This window comes from Topomyia yanbarensis, chromosome 3, assembly GCF_030247195.1.
Source record: "Topomyia yanbarensis strain Yona2022 chromosome 3, ASM3024719v1, whole genome shotgun sequence".
NCBI classification, from domain to species: domain Eukaryota; kingdom Metazoa; phylum Arthropoda; class Insecta; order Diptera; family Culicidae; genus Topomyia; species Topomyia yanbarensis.
In genome coordinates this window covers 289032893-289055538 of record NC_080672.1, presented here as the reverse complement: position 1 = coordinate 289055538, position 22646 = coordinate 289032893, and the positions used below count along the sequence as shown (strand labels likewise).

The 22646-nt window shown below is 38.3% G+C and overlaps 2 protein-coding genes across 9 annotated transcripts in view; one reads left to right on the top strand and one right to left on the bottom strand.

Annotated features, from left to right (window-relative positions):
• The window catches only part of LOC131694264 (PTB domain-containing adapter protein ced-6), a 160985-nt gene that overhangs the window by 104860 nt on the left and 33479 nt on the right, over window positions 1-22646 (bottom strand). The gene's annotated exons all lie outside the window — the stretch shown is intronic.
• Window positions 6780-8108, top strand: LOC131694268 (uncharacterized). Its single transcript, XM_058982842.1, has 2 exons — window positions 6780-6949; window positions 7006-8108. Exons 1-2 carry the CDS (start codon window positions 6801-6803, stop codon window positions 8018-8020), a joined length of 1164 nt encoding a protein of 387 aa, XP_058838825.1. The 5' UTR covers window positions 6780-6800; the 3' UTR covers window positions 8021-8108.

The following is a 22646-nucleotide window of genomic DNA, read 5'->3' as shown; positions in this document are numbered from 1 at the left end:
GCACTAAGTTAGCCGTTTAAGATTATTTTTAAAAAACATCACTTGATACAGAGAAGTCAAAACATTCATACACATTATTAAAGACACAACACATCGCCCTAATGGGTTCGTTCTGTCCATAATCAGTACTTTGATAGTCAAGTCTTAAAAAATCCCACGATCTTAAACTTCTAGGGAGCACATTTACATTAATCTGAGAAAGTATATTTGGGGCATCTACTTCACCAGTTAGAATTTTTACTACAAACACGGCTCTGGATATATTTCGCCTTTTTGAAAGAGGATAAAGGTAAAGCAGACGACAGCTTTCAATGTAAGGTGGCAGTTCTATCGGGTTGCGCCATTGCAAGGTTTAAGAGCATATCGGAGAAACCTAGCTTGTATAGATTCAATTCTGGCAATCCAGACATTTGCGTACGGGCACCAAATGACAGCTGATACTTCCAGGATGGAGCGTACAAGAGAGAAGTACAGCACAGTACAGTCAGGCAATATGGGTCAGTAAACTCTTTGGCTATTCTAATGATAAAACCAAGGTTCCGGTTGGCTTTCGCAATGATGTGGGAATAGTGATCTCTAAACGTCAATTTAGAATCCAGCTGTACACCAAAGTCCCTGACAACTGGCACTCTATCCAGTAGTTTCCCTGAGATAGTATAACACCACAAAATTGAATTTTTTCTGCGAGTGAAAGAAATTACTGAGCACTTGGATACACTGATTGTCAACCGATTTCGAGTACACCAGTTACAAAATTCATCAATGCAGTCCAATTCAGATCGCACAATAAGAAACAGTTTAAGGTCATCTGCATAGATAAGTTTGCATCCTGGTGGAAGGACATTACAAACGTCATTGAAGAACAAGGAGAACAGCAAGGGTCCAAGATTACTACTCTGGGACACACCTGATAAATTTATGAAGTCATGTGACTCGATATTTCCTAGTTTGACAGATAAGGTACGGCCTACAAGGTATGATTTAAGCCACTTAGTGAAGTTGAGTGAGGCACCCAATCTTTCATTCTTCGCCAGCAGGAGCGAGTGATCAACACGATCGAATGCTGCTTTTAGATCTGTATAAATAGTGTCTACTTGTGCTCCGCATTCAATACGTTTAATACAATGTGAAGTGAATTGTGCTAAATTCGTGAATGTGGATCTACCTGAGAAGAACCCGTGTTGATCTGTCGATATATATGTTTTGGATTCCCGGAATAATACATTGCTTATTAGAATTTCAAATAACTTGGACCCCGCACAGAGAGAGGTTATGCCCCGATAATTTGCTATGTCCTGCTTATCACCTTTTTTAAAGACAGGAAACATAACCGATTTTTTTCCAACACAGAGGAAACGCCCCTTGCGACAACGATAGATTAAAAATTAGCTCTAGAGGAATGGAAAGGGTACTCGCACATCTTTTTAGAATAATGGCAGGAATCCCATCAGGACCAACCGATGTCGAAGATTTCAATTTATCAATAGCAGCAACAATGTCTTCCTCCATAAAATGAATGTTACCTAGGTCCATCACACCTCTGGGAACATATCGTAGTCCGATTTCAACCTGTTCTGGAGTAGTCGGAACTGTTTCAAATGCACTCGAAAAATGTTTTGCAAACAGGTTACAGATACCGCGAGTCGTGTAGAAGTTTCATTTGCCAAAGTCATGCTAGAAGGAAGTTCACTCTCTTTACGCTTCTCATTTACAAAAGACCAGAAACGTTTGGGATTTAGCTCAAGGTCAGATTGTGTTTGTAACACATGCCAAGAGTAGAGGAAGCGGTTATTAGCTTTGTAATTGTTGCTAGCATATATGAATTCCCGCTTTGTATTAGGATTTCATCGGTTGGTGTAGTGCCGAAGCGCGGCTGCCCTCAGTCGTTTAAGTTCTCGGAGACTCCGATTGGAGCAAAGTGGTTTTGGTTTAGGACGCGGTGCTGTGACATATATTTCAACCAGTTGGGTCAGGACCTATGAGAACTTTTCTACTGCGCCATTTACATCGGTTGCGCTATTGAGCAAGGTCACCCAGTCAATCGTTTGCAGTGAGTTGTTGAGTCCAGGAAAATCGGTTTTTGAAAAGTTATACTTCAAATCGTCAAGAATCTCGTCAAAAATAACCTGTCTAAGACAGGTTTGCTCAACTAAGAGGGGATGGTGATGCGAATCTATTTCAACGAGTGGCTCATCTGCACGATAGACATGACAATTCTTGTATGCATCTTCATTTACAAACGGAAGATTTAACGTACGATTTAGTCTGTTTGTGATCGTAAACATTTGCAGCATGTTGAGTAATGACATCCTGTCTAGTAAAGCAACGCTAGATCTCGAAAGGGATGAGTCGGAATGGTCGGCGTAAGCATAACCGAGAGAAGTAATTTTCCATACAAGACCAGGCTGGTCGTAATCTTCAAAAAACAAATGAGAAGCTTGGGGTTCTAGCGAATTAGCAATGTCAAGTGCGGATTGAATATGGTTCTGAATAGCGTTTATGTTATCTGCGGAGTCCGGAGGGAGGTATACGACGCCCACGCATGGGTTAGTACCATGGCTATTAAGGTTTACCCAGAGTTGTTCTATGCCGTTGCTGTTAAAACTTTTTTGTTTATACGCTAACCGATTAGAAACAGCCATAAGGACACCACCGCCCCTTTTTTTACCAGTAACGACTGGGTCACGATCGTTACGTCAGACCGTATATCTAGGTCCGAACAGCTGCAGAGAATTGATTTCGTCGTTCAGCCATATTTCTGTCAAAATAATGCCATCATGATCTACGTCGGATACTGCTACGAATAGCTCATCGATCTTTGTGCGTAGTCCTCTCACGTTCTGGTAGTATACTCTGAGCTGGGAACGGGAATTCATTTCAAGGGAGGCAGTATCTGTATGTCTTGCTTCGGAGGAACATATACATTCCTGGCATTAACCTGGAGAAACAGTCCTGGTGTCTTCATAATTTGAGTCACAGATAGCTAGGTGGAAGTCAGCTGGAGAAAGAGCCGTGAGGTCATCATAATTTGGATTGCAGATGGCTTGATGAATGTTAGCTACGGAGCCGGGAGTGTGTTGTCCAACGGTAGACTGGGACCGAAAATTACTTTGAGGGGGTGCAGTATCAAAGGTAGCTTCGAGAGAACATATACCCTCTTTGGCTTTCAACAAGCTTCCTATACACAGCGCATGCAACAAAGAGATTTCAAAATGCAAAACAATGTATTTGTATGATTAATGGGAGTGTTGTGAAGAGGTTTTCATAGTGGTGACAACATACAATCGTGTTTGGAATATTCTATAGCGATTTTCCCGTAAATATCCATTTATTTTAAGGTGAATGGCCTCTATGGTCAAAACCTCACAAACAAAAAGTAACAATAAAATAATAATAATAATGATATACATTTTTATAAAAATGCCAAAACATCCTGATTCCTGCGGTAGAGAACAAAGGATTACTTTGTCGAGAAACTCTGAGTTTGCTCATATGACCCTTTTAAACGCTTTTTATAGATTCTTCTTAATCCTTTTGCTCTAGTTTGAGTACTTTAAATAAACCTTCCAGAAGTTCCAGTCCCTCGCTAGTTGAATGTCATTAAAACAATGTAAAACACTGCGCGTAAACCCTCGAGAAAAAAGCATCAAGTTCAAACTAAAAAACACCTCGAATCCAACACCTAAGGTTAAATCCCAAAATTATTTAAAGTGAAATGAAATTGAAAAACCTGTTTTAATCCACCTAGAGGTGCAATTGTGCCTTTCTCATTTCTCCAAACTATGATATAATAGCTGGTTCGTACAATATAACATTATGGAAATGTCTTTCATTCTTATTACACTTGGTAGGTATATATAAGAGCACCTTTTTGCATTCATCGCGGTAACGGTTTGAATCGGAGTTTTCTATGTGATCGCACTCCACAACCCGTAACTCCGGAGCCGGAAGTCGGATGGAGATGGAATTTAATATCAGTTTCCGGGGACGAAACACCTTTTATTTGAGACTAAGTTGATCAAATCGGTCTAGCCATTTTCGAGAAACCAATATAACCGTTATTCTAAATTTAGATACTTCAGGATCCGTCGATGGTGGCCAGTGTGACCAAAGAGCCTTTGAATGACTGTTGGGGACCTAGATCTACGAATTCAACAGTTGTGTACATTTTGGAAAAAGTTTCACCTTTTTACATTCATCTCAGAATTCGTTAGAATCGGGATTTGCTGCGTGATCGTACGTATCACCATGTAATTCAGGAACCAGATCTCGGATCCACACAAAATTCAACAGGAGCTGATGGACCTTTCATTTAAAATTAAGTTTGTCAAAATCGGTTCAGAAAATTCCGAGAAACCGATGTGGAAAAATCAACAAATTTTGTTTTGTAACCATACTCTTCAACTCGTAATCCGGAACAAGATGTCGGTTGAAAATGAAATTCAATAGCAACCTATGGGAATATTATACCTTTCATTTGAATCTTAGTTTGTAAAAATCGGTTCAGCCATCTCCGAGAAACCGATGTGTACATTTTGTTAACAAATCTGCACATACACACACATACATACATACATACATACATACATACACACAGATATTTTGCGATCTCGGCGAATTGAGTCGAATGTTATATGAGACTCGGCCCTCCGGGCCTCGGTTAGAAAGTCGGTTTTTGGAGCAATTGCATAACCTTTCTATATAAGAAAAGCAAAAGAATAATATTTAATTAGTTTAATAAGCATGAGTTCAATGTTATCTTCATGTGATTATAATTTGGAAAGGTTGGTGGAATGGTTTTGAACATGTAGGGAATGGGGGGTTAGTAGAGTGGGAGTGGACGATGCGTCAGAAATCCTTCATCTTATTTCGGTATACGGGGTGGATGAAGAAAATGCGGGCGTGAGGGTGGTCCAAGAGGAGGGGAGTGATGAAGGAGGGAGGTATAAGGGCAAAGCGAAGGGGGGGGGGGGGGTGGCGACACAATACTCAACTGCATATTTTGCCTTCCATTTGAGACTTGGTTTGAGAAAATCGGTTCAGTTATCACCGATGAACCGATGTGACTTTAATTGTGGAATATGCCCGGAATTCCGGACTTCCGGAATCGTTGATAGTGGACAATATATTCAAAGAATGTTTGATTGGCAATCAGTGATCTAGATCTGCGATTAGAAGTAATTTGGTGACCATTTCAATAGTTTTTAGCCTCTGAGGTATTACGATTGTATCGATTTATATGGGAAATTCCAGAGTATCCTTACTAACACCCCTGTAACTCCGGAAGCAAGAGTCAGAACCGAATGAAATTCAGCAGCAGTCAATGGCATTACTGTATCTTTTATTTGAAATCAAGTTTGTAAAAATCGGTAGAGAATTCGTTGTGGAATGGGTGGGATAATAATTTAGTAACTTGACGGGTTCCCCGGGGGCGTCATGAACCGTCATAGGTGGCCAATGTGGTCAAAGCTGCTTTGATTGATCATTAGTGATCTAGACCCGCAAACTAGATTAATGTTACATCAATTTTATTATGTTTTACCTCATTTGAACATCATGGTGGTACCAGTTTATATGGGAATTTGCTGTGTGACCGCACTCTTCAACCCGTAACTCCGGAACCGGAAGTCGGATCAACTAAAAATTCAATAGCAGCTTATAAGAGTGTTATACCTTTCAGATGAAACTAAGTTTGCGAAAATCGGTTCAGCCATCTCTGAGAAAATTGTGTGAGTTTAAATGACACACACACATACACACACACATACATACACACACACACAGACATTTGCCGATCTCGACGAACTGAATCGAATGGTGTATGACACTCGGCCCTCCGGGCCTTAGTTAAAAAGTCGATTTTTACAGTGATTGCATAGCCTTTCTTTATATGAGAAAGGCAAAAAGGTAGGGCGAAAGCAATGAAAATAAAAATTTCACAAGCCCGCGTGTTGTAAATTGAGTATATGGAAAATATTTTACATTCACCACATTACTATCGGTGATTTGTAAATCGTATAGCTAAGCTCAAGTCTAATACTGCATAAGTGCATAGTGTTTACCATTTAATCTAATGAGATTACGTAACGATCGGTATCCAGCAAATATCAAACAGACAAGATTCTGTTGCGCAACGTCTCCAAGTAAGGTATTAAATTACGTTAAACAATTAATTCCTTCAGCGCACGCCTCTTTTAATTACCAACGATTCAAAGATGTGCACATTCTATCGATAAATCAAACTCGCCAGTTGAAAGAGTGTAGCTATACAACAGTACCTATTAAATTTATGACACCAAGAGCAAGCTTTTCAATATACGGATTTCCCTTTAAATTCAATCTTATCTTATACTTAGGTATTTTCATTCTTTTCATGCACATGTTTGTCCGTAATGCGATTGCCGTTTTATTGCAAATGAATCACACAGAGATATTAGAAAAAGTTTGGGTAATTTGAGTATAAAATTGTAGTCAGCATGCAGTAGCACAAAGGAGATACTCAAATAAGTGAGTGTCTTCTTTGTGTCTAATTGTTTCGCCATAAATAACTTGTAACCAACTGTTTTTAATTAGGTTATATTAATCCACTTGGTAAGGTCAATACCGTCGTTGGTTATGATTTAGGGCTTCCGAGAAGCAACGCTTTCCGCTTATCAATGTCAAAACCAAACTCAAGGCGCCATCCGGTAAATCTCCCGCTGTAGATAGCTGTTATCGATGGTGATTAGCTGATATTAGACATCACATAATTGATTATATGTATACTACATTTTGTCTCGAATATAACTGCTCGAAATCGAATGGAGGTTGTCCAGAAGAAGTTTAACCCTAGAAAGATGAGGAAATCGTTGATCCCGGTGTTGTGCTTACTAGCGGTAGCAGCTGCTAAAAATCCCCAATGCACCAACGGGGAGGACCTCGTCTATCTAGCAGACGAAAATTGCGCCAGGTACGTTTGAGCATTCGTGATCATGCCCAACATAACCTCGATTTGGTCTATTTTAGGTACTTTATCTGCTTCCACGGTATACTTCGACAGTTTGAATGCCCGGATCAAATGGTTTTCGATGCTACATCCTGTTCGTGTGTTGCGGGGCACTGTAGCGATTCCAAGAGCATCTTTGGAAATTTTCAACTAACAGATGAACCGGAAATCACTACGGAGGAAACGCCTTCGACAACGGTTACCGAGGTGACACCGACAACTACCTCTGAAGTAACGATAACGACAACTACAGTAGATAGTACTGTCACAACAACAACAGATAGCTCTAGTACAACTACCGGAACAACTGATGCAACAACAACGACGGTAGATTCTTCATCCAGCACAACTCCTGAGGATAGTACTGTAACAACCACAGTGCAACCAACAGATACAACCACTACCGATGTAACGACAACGACCGTAGATTCTTCGTCAAGCACAACTCCTGAGGATAGTACTGTGACAACCACAGTGCAACCAACAGATACAACCAATACTGATGTAACGACAACCACCGTAGATTCTTCGTCAAGCACAACTCCTGTAACAACAACCACAGTGCAACCTTCAGATACAACCACTACTGGGGGAGCTGAAACGACAACAACAGAAGGTCCTGGAACAACTACAGGAGCCACTGATGTAACGACAACAACGGTAGATCCTTCAACAACTACAGTTGAATCTCCGATCACAACCACCACCGATGGATCAACAACGACAACTACGGCAGGTTCTGACACTACCACTACACCAGGGGATGGAACCACCACAACTGACGCTCAAACCACTTCTACAGCTCTTCCGCCGGTCGATCCGTCGGACATATGTCGTGAAGTTATAATCGGTGTTCTGCCCCATCCGAATAACTGCTATCAATACTTTGTCTGCATATTCGGCTTCGGAAGGATGGGTACCTGTGACGACGGTCAAATTTTCACTACGTCTAATTTAATTTGTGTTGACGGCGATAGGGAAACATGTGAAGTGAGTAGAAGTACTGTATGGAATCACTGGAAAATGACGGGTTGAATTAAATTTCAAATAGGTTCAAATAAACAATATCTGATATGGTTTAGCTAATGGACAAAACAGTAAATAGACACTATGTGGAATTGTAGCGATGCCTCCGTTGGATTTCAAATTTACAACTCGAAATCATAGGAATATTTTGAAAAGTTAACATTCTGAATGGTAGTTTCAACCATAGGTAATATTTTATGTTATTATTCTGCTATGGTCATGGTTATTCATTATGCCAATCAAAATTATCGGTGCTAGTTGATTACGATTTTCCCAGCTCAAGATGATGGGATAAACTCACAATATGAAGAAAATTGTGTTTTTTGCTCGATTGCAGCAATAGCTCAATTGCATAAATCTGCACTGATATCAACGCCACTCAACACTTTCCAGATGGCGTGTAATCAAATTACGGATATCACAATTTCGATAAAGTTGAAACTATTTATTCGAGCATTACAAATTTGTTAAACAATACGGAAAATTGCAACTTTTCCTATACTTTTGACAGCGTCGATAAAGTAGTTTCTGCACGCTTCTACTAAATTGATCATTTCAACCAAATTATGTTTTAAAAACAAGTGTTATTGTTGGATTGTAGTAAACTAAGGTTTATATAGTCAACATAATTATAAAGCACACAGTAGACGAGCTCTCGTCTGGAGCAGAATGCGTTTTGCCTTACTTAATAGAAAGGACGTGCAATCACGCCTTTTAAGGGGTGCGTCTGGTGTAAAGTGCTCAAACCAATACTTATTTTGTTTTACAATTTTGAAGGGAAGGCAACAATAGATCTTTTATGTAAGGTTAAGATTTATTTCTGCATTCATCGTGTGCGAAAAAAAATATTGAGCGTCCCAAGAGTAGGCGTCCAACCATTTCCACGTGGAGGTACGCCAAGGCGAACACGATAACTCTTGATAAAATTGTCTGACACTGGAAATTCAATAAGATTTGTAGAGCTTAGACTTGTAGTTACTCGATGAACCAAAAAAAAAGTTCGAGTTTCGGAAAATGGCTTCATGAAAACCGAAAAATCTCATATTTTACTGAAAAATTCGCTCACATTTTTCGGAATAGTAGGGAGAAACAAAATTTTATTCAGTTTTCTGTGGTTCATCGACAGGCTACACCTATTGTGCATTCTCATCAAAAAATCAAGTCAATTCGTTAATTAGTTTTTGAGTTATCATGTTCGCCAATTTTAAAAACGTGGTTTCGAAAAAAAGGTTATTAAAGGGTGTCCCACATCAAATTGCATCACGGAAAAAAACGCTGTAGAACCCATTGGGTATTTTCTCTTGAAAATTTGGGTAGAAGTAGTTTAGAGTGTATTGTTCACACTGTATTTTTATCGCTGTAATTTTTTGAAAATTGTTGTTGATATATTGAAATCTGGCTGTGTTATAGCAAATACTCGCGAGGAATTCATGGCTGTTTAAAACAAAAGAAGTTCAGCGTGGCCACCGAGATTGCGGGAAACTATTCTAGAGGTTCAATACAGACAATTAAGCGGATAAAAAAGAAGTCGATTTTTTTACTCACTACACCAGACGCTCCCCTTAACTCGACTAAGCTCGTCGAAATCTGCAAATGTCTCTATGTGTATGTATGTGTATGTATTTTCTAAACTCTTTAAATTTTCTCAGAGATGGGTATAACGCTCCCATAGAGTGCTATGGAATTTTTTGTCGATTAGACTTCTGGTTCCGGAGTTACGGGTTGAACGTTGAAGAATGCGGTCACACAGCTAATTCCTGTATAAACTGGTAACACCATGATGTCCAAAAAATAGTTCAACATCACTTGAATTTGCGGGTCTATATCACTAATGATCATTCAAAGCAGCTTCGGCCATATTGACCACTTACGACCGTTCTTGATACCCCCGGGTACTTTCCAAGATCCTAAGATAATGTCACACTATTTTCTCAGCGATTTTTTGACGAATTCGTACAAACTTGACTTCAAATGAAAGATCCAAAGCTCCCATGAACTACTATTGAGGTTCATTCATATCTGGCATTTAGTTCCGGAGTTACAGGATGGTTACTGCGGCCACATAGGTACTCAAACTGCGGTACAATCGCAATACTTCATAGGTTTAAAATCCATTGAAATGGAAATCAAATTACTTCTATTTGCAAATCTAGATCCCTGGTGGCCAATTAAAGTTTCTTTGAATCTATTTTCCACTACAGACAGTTCCGGAACTATCGGGTTCTGGAAGTACTCCAAAATTGAAGCCACATCGGTTCTTCGGTGATGACTGAACCGATTTTCATAAACTAAGTCTCAAATGGAGTCTCAACCGCATATTAGGCCAGGTGTTGTATCCGCCATCAACCTCTTCATCTCCCACCCCTTACATCATCCTTTCATAATCACATTACGATGTTTACAATGCGTGACAGGTGCAGCTCGAAATGGTGCAGCTTGAGATAAAACCAAAAACCGACATTTGCTGAAGAACCATTTGAGAGACTAGGAATTGACATCTTAGAACCATTGCCTACACTGAAAAAACTTAGCTCGTTAACATCATGTGTATATCTATTGAATTATTTCAATTCACAAACACATGAAATGCACAAGGCTGCCATTTGAATATCCATTCGAGTGTGGGAAATATGGTTTTCAAATGAGATTCATGCGAACATGTTTGTCGCGTGTGCTTGCGTGAATGTGACTTCGGGTGTATAAATTCAATTTTATAACGGTGTGGCCATTCACATATTCGTTTTTGGATGGTCACGCGGACCGTCGTTCTGATATTTAGTTTTCGGTGTACTGTTCACATTCTGACATAGAGTGAGTTACCCATATCACTAGAGCTCCCGGTCATGTCGCCACGTGTTGTCCAGTTGATATGGGAATTATTTTTTTCTTGTTTTATTAATTGATCCAATTGAAGGCAGACTGTTGGTACCGAGGATAGAGACTTCCGGACGTGCCCGTTCCATTGAACGCGTTTAGTGTATATGAATGTCATCTTTTTGTATGGTCCGCCTGAAGGCATTGGAGCTCTGCTACTAGGGCCGAGGATGGGAACTTCCGGAAGTAACCGATTCATGATCGCGCGAAGACGGGCATTTGGAGGTTCACTCCTAAGACCGCGTTTGTGAATTTATAAGTGCTAAACCGTTAACTTAGTCACCGGGGTGTTATCCTGTTTGCGAGATCGTTTGCTTTGGTGTGCGTGGATGATCGTAAAGGAACCGAGCGTTTGTATGTTGACGTGTTTGTTGTATGTGCTAGCGTGTATGTAACTTCGCGTGCACACATTATTTTTTATAAGCGTGTGACCATTCGCATGTTCGCGTGTTTTTGAATGATCGCGCGCGGAGCGTAAATATACTTAATTTTTAGTTTTTTTTTCTATTGGTACCACTGAAGGCATGAGTTTGGGTGCTAGGATCCAGGGTAGAGACTTCCGGACGTGACCGATTCATGATTGCGCGAGCGTTGGGTTGATGCTTGAGACCGCGTTTGTAAACGTTCACTTAATTATCGAGGTGTTCTAGTGAGATCGCAGGCATTCGCGTTTGTTTTATCGCGAATTACACGTTTGTACGTTTGGAATGAGAGAGAGATTGTTAGTGTATATGATATAATAAACAATTTATTGTGTTAGTGAGTGATAGCATGGATGTAATTTAAGATATAGCAAAGTATTAAGTAGAAACGAAATTGATCAATATTATGTTTGGTACATACGAGTAGTGGAAAAGCAAGCTACTAAAAGTACAAAAAACAGACTAATGAAGTAGAAGAAGAGAACACATGTAACATGTAAGCAAATTACTTGAAAACGTCTGAATGCCAGCAAATGATACTTATTTTCCATCAGGGGCCGTTTTTCTTGAATTTTTATGATAGTTGCCATCGATTTTTAATCGCCATTTGAGGGCAAACGGAGTTAGATATGCCACATCGCTTGACTAAAAAAAGCTCTAGAAAGTGGCATTTTCAGAATTTTGACATTCTGCTTGGTTACTGAGATATAGCGAGAAATGTCCTGAGAAATTTTTAGTTATTTGCTTCAAATGATTGTATCTGGGGATTGGCTCAAGTTATCTTGACATGTAAGATGTTTTTATGTGTAAAACTATCTGAGAAACACAATGGCAATCTCAAACTTTAAAAATCGTTTTTCTCGAAATGTGCTAAATGGCGCTTGTCATAAGATAACTCAATAACGACGATATACTCTGCGCACTCCACAAGTATCACGGGAGGAGGAGATATTTGTTAGTAAGTATAGAAGTTGGATTATGCATCTGCTCTACCGACGCCAGAGAGGTGACTCCACTATCTGGACTAGATATCGATCCATCAACTCGCGTTTGGCTGCAACAGCTTTATTTCCCTTCCGAAGGAAGACGTGACCACAGATTTTTTTCACCTCAGAAAAATCTAAGTCACGCTTACCACTCAACCACCGGTGCCGTCAACTATGTCGGGACGATATTTTTGTGCCAAAACTGTAACAATACTATAATCCTATGGGCGTTAAGAATTCTGCTTGTCCGTGTTCTTGCACCAGCAAATCATGCTAGACTAACCAAGTCTCAATCTATCAATTCGTCATTCGGATTTGACTTAGTGCTACGATCTTATTACCAGTAGGAACCCATCTGATGCGTGGCATGAATATTGAATATACGACGATAAGTTAATAAAAACAGTTAAATGCACCTCCAAATCAGACAATTAAAGTAATTTGAAAGCTATTGAATTTTAAAATCTATATACGATTGTTTAAAAACGCTATCTTTCGCCACATTTCCCAATCTCTAATATTGATCTTTCCAAAATTATACAGAACATAACATGCCGTGTAATAATGCAATATTTTCTCCCTAAAGGGAAAAAAATAGATGAACCAATTTACGCATGAGGGAAGTTGAATTTGAATGATTCGTGTTCCACCCGTCAGTAACTGACACCAGCTCTTTGTTACTGTTTGGATCGTTTAACTGGCATCAAGTTAGTGTCAGTTACTGACGAGTGGAACACGAAACATTCAAATCCAACTTTTCCATCCGTGGAATCCTAGTGTTCGTTAATCAGAAAGGCACAACTGCACCACAAAGTGGATTCAAACAGATTTTTAAAATATTCTTTTCACGAATATTCCATGTCTATTCATGTGTATCAGCATATTTGTGTTAAGTATTTCATCACAATGTAATTGTTTCGTGAATTGGTTAACGGTCACAGTAACAGAGAAATGTGGCTATTACTGCAGTGAGTGCAATTGTGATTGGTCACGTATCAGTCTGATAAGATCATCCTCGAGAGTAGGCCGCAGACGTTGCATTCCGGTGTACCAAGGCTGTAAAACCATTCATGTGCGAGAAAAAGTGCAAAGCCACAACTCGTGCTTGAGGTACATATGAGTTGATTTGTTTTTTTTATGCCCAACACAAGGTAGGTCATGAGAATGGTCGATCTTGTGTGACCCTAGGGTTGCTGTTAATAGCAAGCAGCCAAGTCATATCATCATCGTCCCACAGTTTAATCGTTATTCTTCTGTGCAATTGTGAAATCCAGGCTGTCTCTTTCCTGATCGAAGATATTCTCATCACATCGAATTCGAAAATCGTCAGTTTTTTCATTCTATTCGGCGTTTGCTCATCTCTTCTTGGTTCGCAGATGTATGTTCGAAATTTTTCATCAATATTTGCTGTCGGTAAACGACATTGAGTTTATTATTTTTTCCCATGCACTAATTAGAAGAGATTGTACATAGACAGGTTGTTTCCTGCCGAAGAGATAGCTGGATAATCATGGAGTGGCAACTGTGCTACATCTACAAAAATTAATATTCATTCCATATCATGTTCTTCGCTTCGACACACTCACACGAGCGCAGACGAAACATTGATCACATCAGTACTTAATACTAGACCGTGGGCCGTGATTCGGTCACCGATCGTTCACCGGACCGACAGCTGACCATCGGAGAGAAAATACCGCTTTGGTGCAGCCTTCGAATATGCAATCTCCCCAATAAACAATCTGCAATCTGCCTTTATTGGGGCCACATTAGCAAAACCTAGAGGCAGTGCAGCTAAGTAGCAGAGCGAAAAAATGCATCATGCAATTGCATTTTTGTAAAGCGGCGAGGAATTTATTATCGCTCTGGTATCAAACACTGCACAGTGGTTCAGAAGGAAAATTTAGCAGGAATTTTAACTTTTTGCCATAACTAGACAACTTGGTCTTATTATGTCTTCGGGGCAGTTTTCGTAATTTGTGAAATTATTTTTCTGTTTTAACAACAGCAAGGGTTGTTCTTTTTTACAAATAGCTGTAGATTAAGTGTTCAATTGTTCTAGAGAGAGTAATAGATGTTGTAGGACAATTAATTTTTAAAAATTTCCTGAAGACACGTCGATCTATCTTCCTTGCAATTAAATCTATAAGAAATGTAAATTTAAGGTTTAAACTGTGTTGATTCATACAATTTTTTTCGTTTATTGTTTTTACATTGATGAAATTTTCAGAAAACTTTAATAATGGGTTGTCAAATGAATTAAATAAATAAGGTTTTGGGGCATTTAATTTGATTGAAACCACCAAATATCAGGGTATTATTGATGATAAGTTACAATAAGTACTTTAGTTTTGTGAATAGGGCCTTTGGAATGCAAATTGCACTGATTGAGGCAAATGAAAGTTAGTTTCGCTTTGATTACAGAGGAGATACGTTGGTTTTAGAAGAATATGTTCGTCTTTAAACACTTCGAAAGTCATGTGTACAAATAAAAAAAACAACAAAAGTTTGATTTTGAAGAATTTCCCTTAAAACTTTTCTAAACGTATTATGAAGTTATTAAGTCTATTAAAAGGTTAAAATTCTAAACTCTAAACCACTGTGCACTGCTGACAGCTGGATGGTGGAGTGTGTTTACGGCTTGCACACGACGATAGGAAAGATGATTCAATTCATGCCATTCGGCGTAGCTCTACCATAACCGGGTACACTTATACAGAGATCTAAACACATGCTGATCACAGCTGTTGTGCCACACGCTAGCAGAATGTAGCCAAATTCCTTACTAATCATGTAACTATAGGTATTGATTACCGCTGCCCTTTTGTTATTCAGACAAATGCAAAACAATCCGTTCCTAGTTCAGGCTCGATCAAATTCCTTCAGCTGAAACGCACTCTACAAGTATTCACGGAAGGAGAATATTTGTTAGTAAGCATAGAAGTAGGATTCTACTTCTTCTCGACGCCAGAAATGTGACTCCACTATCTGGGCACCATCAATTCATAAACTCATGGACCGGGGGGACCAACGACTTTAATTCCCTTCCGAAGGAAGACGTAACCACAGATTTTTTCATCTCAGAAAAATCTCAACGACCACTAAACCACCGGCGCCATCTGCAAGAAGGGGTGCTCCAGCCAAAGGTTATTAACTTCTGATTCTCTCACATAAGACGAATTTCGCGCTAAATCGTATTCAGAGTTGCAGCACCCTCACAGATTTTAATGAAACTTTCTGTACATGAAGACTTTGTCACAAAAAGCCACCTTGCATACTTTGTTTTTCTAAAAATGATCTAGATTGTCTTTTGAAAAGGGTCAAACTTTTTTACCAATTTTTTTTCAATTGGTTGCAGCCTAAAAATGACAAATTCTACAAAAAATGTAGGAGTGATTTTTACAGCATTTTTAATAAAAATATTGAAAAAATTGTTCATCGACTCCTACACCAAAACAAAAGTCGATTTAAAAAATTTAAAGTCGATTTACAAAAAAAAACCATCTTTGATTTGGATGAAATTTTGTTCCAAAATAGATAATTATGTTCCCTACCTACCGTCAAAAATTCAAGTTGGGCACTTTCAAGGAAAAAAATCATTTGAAAAAAACTTTTTTGTGCCCAAATTAAATTTTTTTTTCGGTGTATTTTTGTCGAAAACTAAACCAATGAAAGCCATAATCATCTCAGAATCCAATTTCCCAACTGCCAGTTTCCTGATACATGCAAAAAGGATCAGTAACGCATTTGGTATATATTCATAAAAAACTAATATGTTGGAATGATAAACAAACATTCAAATCACGCAATGCTGGTCGTTGGCTATTATTTCCGTTTGTTTGCGAAGTTAAATTTTTTAATTGGACAAATTGAAAATGACTTTTTACTGCTTTTAATAGCTTTTAGAGTGCTTTCAGAAATTTTCCAAAAAAATAAACGATCACTCGTCCCCACAAAAGCATTAAGGGGTTACATAACTTTTTGTGAGCAAAATGTCAAGACAGTTTGAATTTACGTAAAGGCATAAAGCAATGATTTCACTATATCAAACTTATAATATTTTGGTAGTACATTTTTCAGTGAAATAAACAAGCAGAAGTTTATAAAAATATATTGATAATTGGCGGAGTAACGGCTTCTTTCACGAAACCCTTTTTTATTCAAGAGGTTTGCGGTGATCATGATTAAAGACCAATAGATCAACCAAAATCCCAAAACTCAAAAAATTCCATTAGTATATGAGTATTCTTCGTACCTTAACGATTGGTTGAATAAATAAAAAAAAAATTCTGTAAAGTTTTTCCTAAAAAATCGATCTTAAAAATGTATTTAAAAATTTTTATCTGCGAAACCAAAATTTATGCATAGAAAAGGAATCGTTAAGGTACGAGAACAATAAATTACGATCGATTGAAAAAAAAATTGAAGAAAATCAGTTGAGTACTTTTTTGGCAATCGTGATCACGGAAAACCTATTTTTGGAAAAAGGACATTTCGAGATACTCGAGTTTAAAATTTCAAGTTACCATTGCTCTTGGTAGACGAAGCGCGCTTGGAAGCGCTGTAACTTTCGATGTATTTCTCGGATCTCTATCGAAATTTGTGAAAATATTCTCAAGGAGTTGTACTCCCTAGTAACAATTGTGGTTTTATGGTACTCTTGAAGACCTTCTTAACTTAGAATGTTCTTGTAGTGTACTATAAAACAAGAATTGCTACTTGGGCTTTCAGATAAAGTAATAAAAAATCGATTTTTTGAAAAACAAAAAGGTATATAACCCCTTAAATATTTTAACCAACGATTTGGAGAATTACTCAAAGGTGTCTCGCTCATTAGAAGACGATGATGGGTAGTTCCCTACAATGGATATTGCATGTACGCACCTAAAAAGAAGTCCCACCGTTAGTCAAACAAGTCGCAATTAATCTCAGCATCCCGTCTCAGGTGAGCGTATCCGCGCGATGTAATGCGGTTGTGGTAGGTAAATATACGAATGACACCAGGCACGTAGCCAGAGGGGGGGCTAGGGGGCTAAAGCCCCCCCCGAAAATTTTCAAAAATAAATTTAAGAAACAACATGTTTTTCGGTGACTCTTAAAAAAATTGTATCTTGTTTGGTTTCAACAAATTAATGCGAGAATTGTGAGGAAGATTGCTATTTCGAACCACCGAAGACAGCGGTCAGGATATCTACTCAGTATGCTGAGTGTGATAAAACAGTTCCCTTCATATTGTGTGACTCGTCGGAAGACAAACGAAACTGTTACTTTAATTCTTGCTGTGGGGATCTGTCGAATGATTGAGTCGCAGAAGCAAGAAGTAGTGCTCCAGCCAAATACGGAGGCTATTGACTTCAGGTCTTTTCGCATAAGATCGATCTTATGCGAAAAGACCTGAAGTCAATAGCCTCCGTATTTGGCTGGAGCAACATTAATGATGTGAAATATTTGCTGAAGGTGATTATGGAGGTTATGCTTACGAACATCGCCTTTAACGAGTTTAACCATGTCAGGCGTTCAGTGCTGATGCCATTTAACAAATTAGCCCAGGCGAAACCAGTCATTTTGCATAACAACTTGTAACATGTGGTTGATCCTCATATATATGGACGATGAGAAAATCAATGCTCGGCTACAAGATCTGATACCACTTACTTGCCCCGTGGCTATTAAAAGATTCCTGTCACATTTGGAAAAAATGGTATTCATTATAAAGGACACATCTAGGAAGTATATTAAATGGTGTTTTTGTGGTGAAAATCTAGGTGAACAGACATATTTCCTCCAACCTGACCCTGCACGTAAAAACTGAATGCGATAGTATTATTTTACACATTATATCTTTGCATATACATAGTCTCCAAAACCATTTCCTGAAAAACAAACATTTGCCAAAATTTGGCTGCTGTTCGGATAATATTGACGGCAAAAACTGCGTCTAGTATCTCAAAATCTACGGTCGGCACCATCATTGAGGAAGTCGACACTCGTGACCCGTCAGAAATTCGCGAACATGGACATGGCAGTAACCACTATGATGATAAGGAAGTGTACGAGATAGAAATGAACACCACCGCGACACTGTTGGTTAGGAAAAATATTTCTCAGCCTAGTAAATAGTTCTCCACATGCAATCGCTAGTTGTTCGCACGAGATCTGTAGGACAACCATTTACGTTTTATCACTTTCATTGTTCACATCATGGAAATATATTGAAGACACAAGGCTTCATTTAGCTAATGCATTGAACCGAATAAAATAAACGAAATATATAATAAAATTGCAGAAGTTTTATAGAAAAGTGAGCTCAAAAACTGTCCCAAAATGAGAACTTTATCGCTAATGGTTGTGTCTAACAAAACTCAGATATTATGTTATAGATTAGCCAGAATAAAGTTAGTTAAAGCATAAGCAGATTGAATTTCTGTAATAGGTTAGTGCACTGTACGCTTAGTAGAAACATCAGGCATCTCACTCAAGCGTGCTAGACAAAAACATTTCCGTTAGTTGATGACAATATAGTCGAGAAGACAGTTTTTGTTTTCGCGTCATTTTAATGCAATAGTATTTCTGTTGACACTCAATTTCATTTTATGCGGAGAATGCGGTCCGTATTTAAACATTATTAGTCCGCAAAGTAGTGATATTTTAAACAATCGAAAAATAAGCAAGAAAAATGCCAAAAAATAAACAAGCCAAAAAGTGGTAAAACAGCGGTTTTTCTGAGGTGTTCATCAACCCAAGAATTGTATACCGTCGTATATTACTAATGTTGTTCACATACAGAAACGTACATAGTAGCGGTAGGACTATCTGTTGTGATTTTATCCTTACTTTTCAACGGATGTCAATAGATGCTAAACCACATATTAGTCAATCAATCATAATAAACTTAATGTTGTAAGCAGCAGCATTTCTGTCTCTTTCGATGGTTTCCAATTAATGTCCATGTAAGTCTAAAAACGACGTGACGATACAGTGAACAAACATCAGTAGCCTATCACGGAGAGCGACTAAAATGTTGTAACTAGTTGAGTCTACAGTCAATAAATTGGGATTAATGTTTCGATTTCATGTTTTCGTTTTATTTGTGTTCGTTATGGAATAAAATGAGAGAGATGAGCAGAAATCACGAAGAAAAAGAGAGAAAAAATAATAAATAAATTGAAATCGACCCAAGAGCAGCTGTTCTATATTTTCTGGGCACTCAACTACAGAACAACAGAAATCATCAAAGAAAGTTGGCCTTACACCTACGTTACTCTTCGACAGAGGTGAAGTAAGTGCGATGTATACCCGTCCATATGTCGGAATAAAGAGATGCTGAAATTATTGAGCTTGTTCATATTTATAATATTTCTTTTTTTTTCAATCTAAAATTTTATTTGAAACGGCTCAATGCGTTAGCACAACTGATCCGTGGGTCTTTTAATTTTTTTTACAATAAGTAAAAATAAAAAAATTCTAAGAATGTCGGTCTGCCAGATCTTGTTGACGCAGTTTGCTGCTGCGTGTTGAGATCTTTTTCCTTGGCGGTGAGGCCGCTTGGTGGTCATTCAGTCTGCCTTCTCTCGCGTTATCGTTCCCGTCCATGTCGTCATCGGTACTGCTTTCTTCCTGTTCACGATCAGAGGTTCTTATTTGTTTCTTGTTCTTATGGGTCGCTGTTGTATATCCGTCTTCATCGGTATTTGCTTCTTTATTGGCGATGCTAGTTGTTGGTTTGGGAGCGGTTGTCGTGGTCGTTGTACCTGCATTATTGGGTAATTGAATCGTTGTTTTAGGTTTATCTGAAGGTATCGATGGCTGCTTGTTAGAGTTGGCTGTAGTAGATGAGTTTTGACTAGTTGCTTCGGCGCATGTTTTTCCGTAGTAGGCTGTATAGTTACAGAATTGGCATGTTGGGGTCTGCCCGGGATATGTAATTAGCGTTGTTTGCTTATAGGTCACGCCATCCTTCGGTGATTTGCATTCGATAGTCATGTAAGAAGGTATTGGTTTAGTCACTCGCATTCTCACAATACGAACGCCATTGGGAATGCCGGAGAAAAAATTTCTCCAGGTGTCATTCGTAATAGATTCTACTTCTCCATATTGCGACATGATTTATTTGATGAAATCCTCCTTCGTGCGCGGGGCCAAATCATGGATACGCACGTCCACCATGTCGTTTTCCATATGCACGGGGATCTTGATTCTGGTGTTATTAAATTCGACCTCGTGTTGCATGTTGTTCTTTGCAATAAAGTTTTCGGCCTGTGCTAAGCTTCTAAACGTGATCAAAACACAGTTTTTACGTGATGTAGCTGAATGTAGGTAACTTCAGCGAGATTAAGCTCCATTTTCACTTTAACTAATTGTTCCACTTCCTTAACTGTTCGTGTTATCCCGTAGCACAGGCACTTTTGCTTCATTTGGCAAACTCATTTTACTCCGCAGCCGGGGGCAACGATACAATTTGTATGTGCACTGATATAGAACAATAGCTAGCTTGATTCACTGGTGCCTGTAGCCTGCTATAGCGTAGCAATATTTTTTGCTTCTGCTTTTTGCGACATCAGAAGGTAGACCTTCTAGTTCTTTTGGTAATACATTAAACAAATTTCACGTACCGTCAAGTCCCCAGTTACCGTGCGTTTAGGTGGATTTGGCGTGACTTCAAATCCTGTTTTTTTTTTATCAAAATGAAAACCGCCCTCATAGTCACCGTAAAAATACCTATCTAAATACGTCACAATTTAGAAATAATATAAAACTATTACCAACAAAACGAGAATAAGTAGTTGAGGACATTTGTTTGGCACCAGTGCACGTTATATGATCAACTTACGGTGTATTTAAAATTTTGATTCAACTTTAGTTGGAATGTTTCAATAAAACGATGAAACGAAAGGATTTGGGATCTGGATCTCTCCGATGGATTTAGGGAGCTAGTTCTTTAAATTTCGTGATTTTGAAACTGCACGGTGAACGACACATGCATGGCGACTGGCGATTTGAAGGAAAATTAGAAGATATTAGTAATCAGTGTTTTCATTCGATTTGTAGACAATTTTCTTTAATCAATTAAATTGTGGGCAGTTTCCTTCAGTTGATTTAATCATTTAAATTTATATTTTGATCCTATTGATTACCAAAAATCCTTCCTAACTGGGCTTCTAATCTACCCGACCAAGGCTAGTCTTGAAAATAGTTTCATTTAAATAGAATATATCAAAAAATTGTGTTAGCATGATGCCTTGGAACTGGTAATACTCGCAGAACACCAGACAAAGAAAATAGAAGTTGAACCGTCTCTGCGCATCTACAAATCGCTTGCTAAATCAGAAGATTTTGTACGAATTTCGACATTCTCTTCGTTCGAACATTTTATGGATATTTTTCTACTCATTTCGGTTTAGCATCTTCTACGCCTTTTAAAGGTGTAGCTTGGAACACCTAGTGTTTTCCAGCACCGTCAAGCATTGTCATATTCGGTTAGCGCATAAATACTGTGAACTCTAGAATATACTTTGTTGTAACGAGAGTAAGTACTATAACCTTTCTTGTGACAATGAACATATTTTTAGGATTGTCTTTGATTTGGAATTGATTTCATTATGAACTTTTCAAAATTTAATTTAGTTTCTAGTGACTATATCAAATTGTCAGAATTAAAAGCTTTATGCAAATTTTTTTAAGCCCCTCCCGAAACAAAATCCTGGCTACGGGCCTGAATGACACGAACGATTGTGGACACATCCAAGGTCAATGACGACATACGACGGCGGATCAACGCGATAACACTTGAAAACAAGTTTTGCGGATGGGTGAGTATTCGCTCTGAAACCAGAACCACTGTTGGTTGTATGGGGGGAAAAGGGCAATCAAATGGCGAATAGAGCAGACAAGATAGAACAAAGATTTTGCTTTTATAGGGCTTCAAAATCTAGTCACGGAGAACTGACGTTCATCTTGAGGGTTTAAGGGGGGTTTCTTTTTTCAGTTTTTAATCAAAATGACAAAAAAAAATCTAATGTTTTCAGGTTTGTATTGAAGAGCTTGAAATTACCTTCCATTCGAAATCAATATCATGAAAATTGATCAAACCATTCTCTTTCAATGTGGGACGCCAGCTGAAAAAAACATTTCGACTTTGCGTGTTAATATCTCCAAAATGAACGAATATGTTTTAACGAAAAAATTAACATATTTATAATAGTCTTCAAAATAAAAAAATAAGCCTTTAACATGGAAACATGCTTTGAATCACATGTAAAGATTCAGTATGATTTCAATCGTTTATATGATAATCTCCCTTAATGTAAAAATTAACGGTATATTCAAATGGAATTGGGACATCATTACCAGATG

Coding starts and splice junctions, on each gene's coding strand:
- LOC131694268 (XM_058982842.1), top strand. CDS start 6,801: ATGGAGGTTGTCCAGAAGAAGTTTAACCCTAGAAAGATGAGGAAATCG. Junction 6,950..7,005: donor GCAGACGAAAATTGCGCCAG/GTACGTTTGAGC, acceptor GGTCTATTTTAG/GTACTTTATCTGCTTCCACG.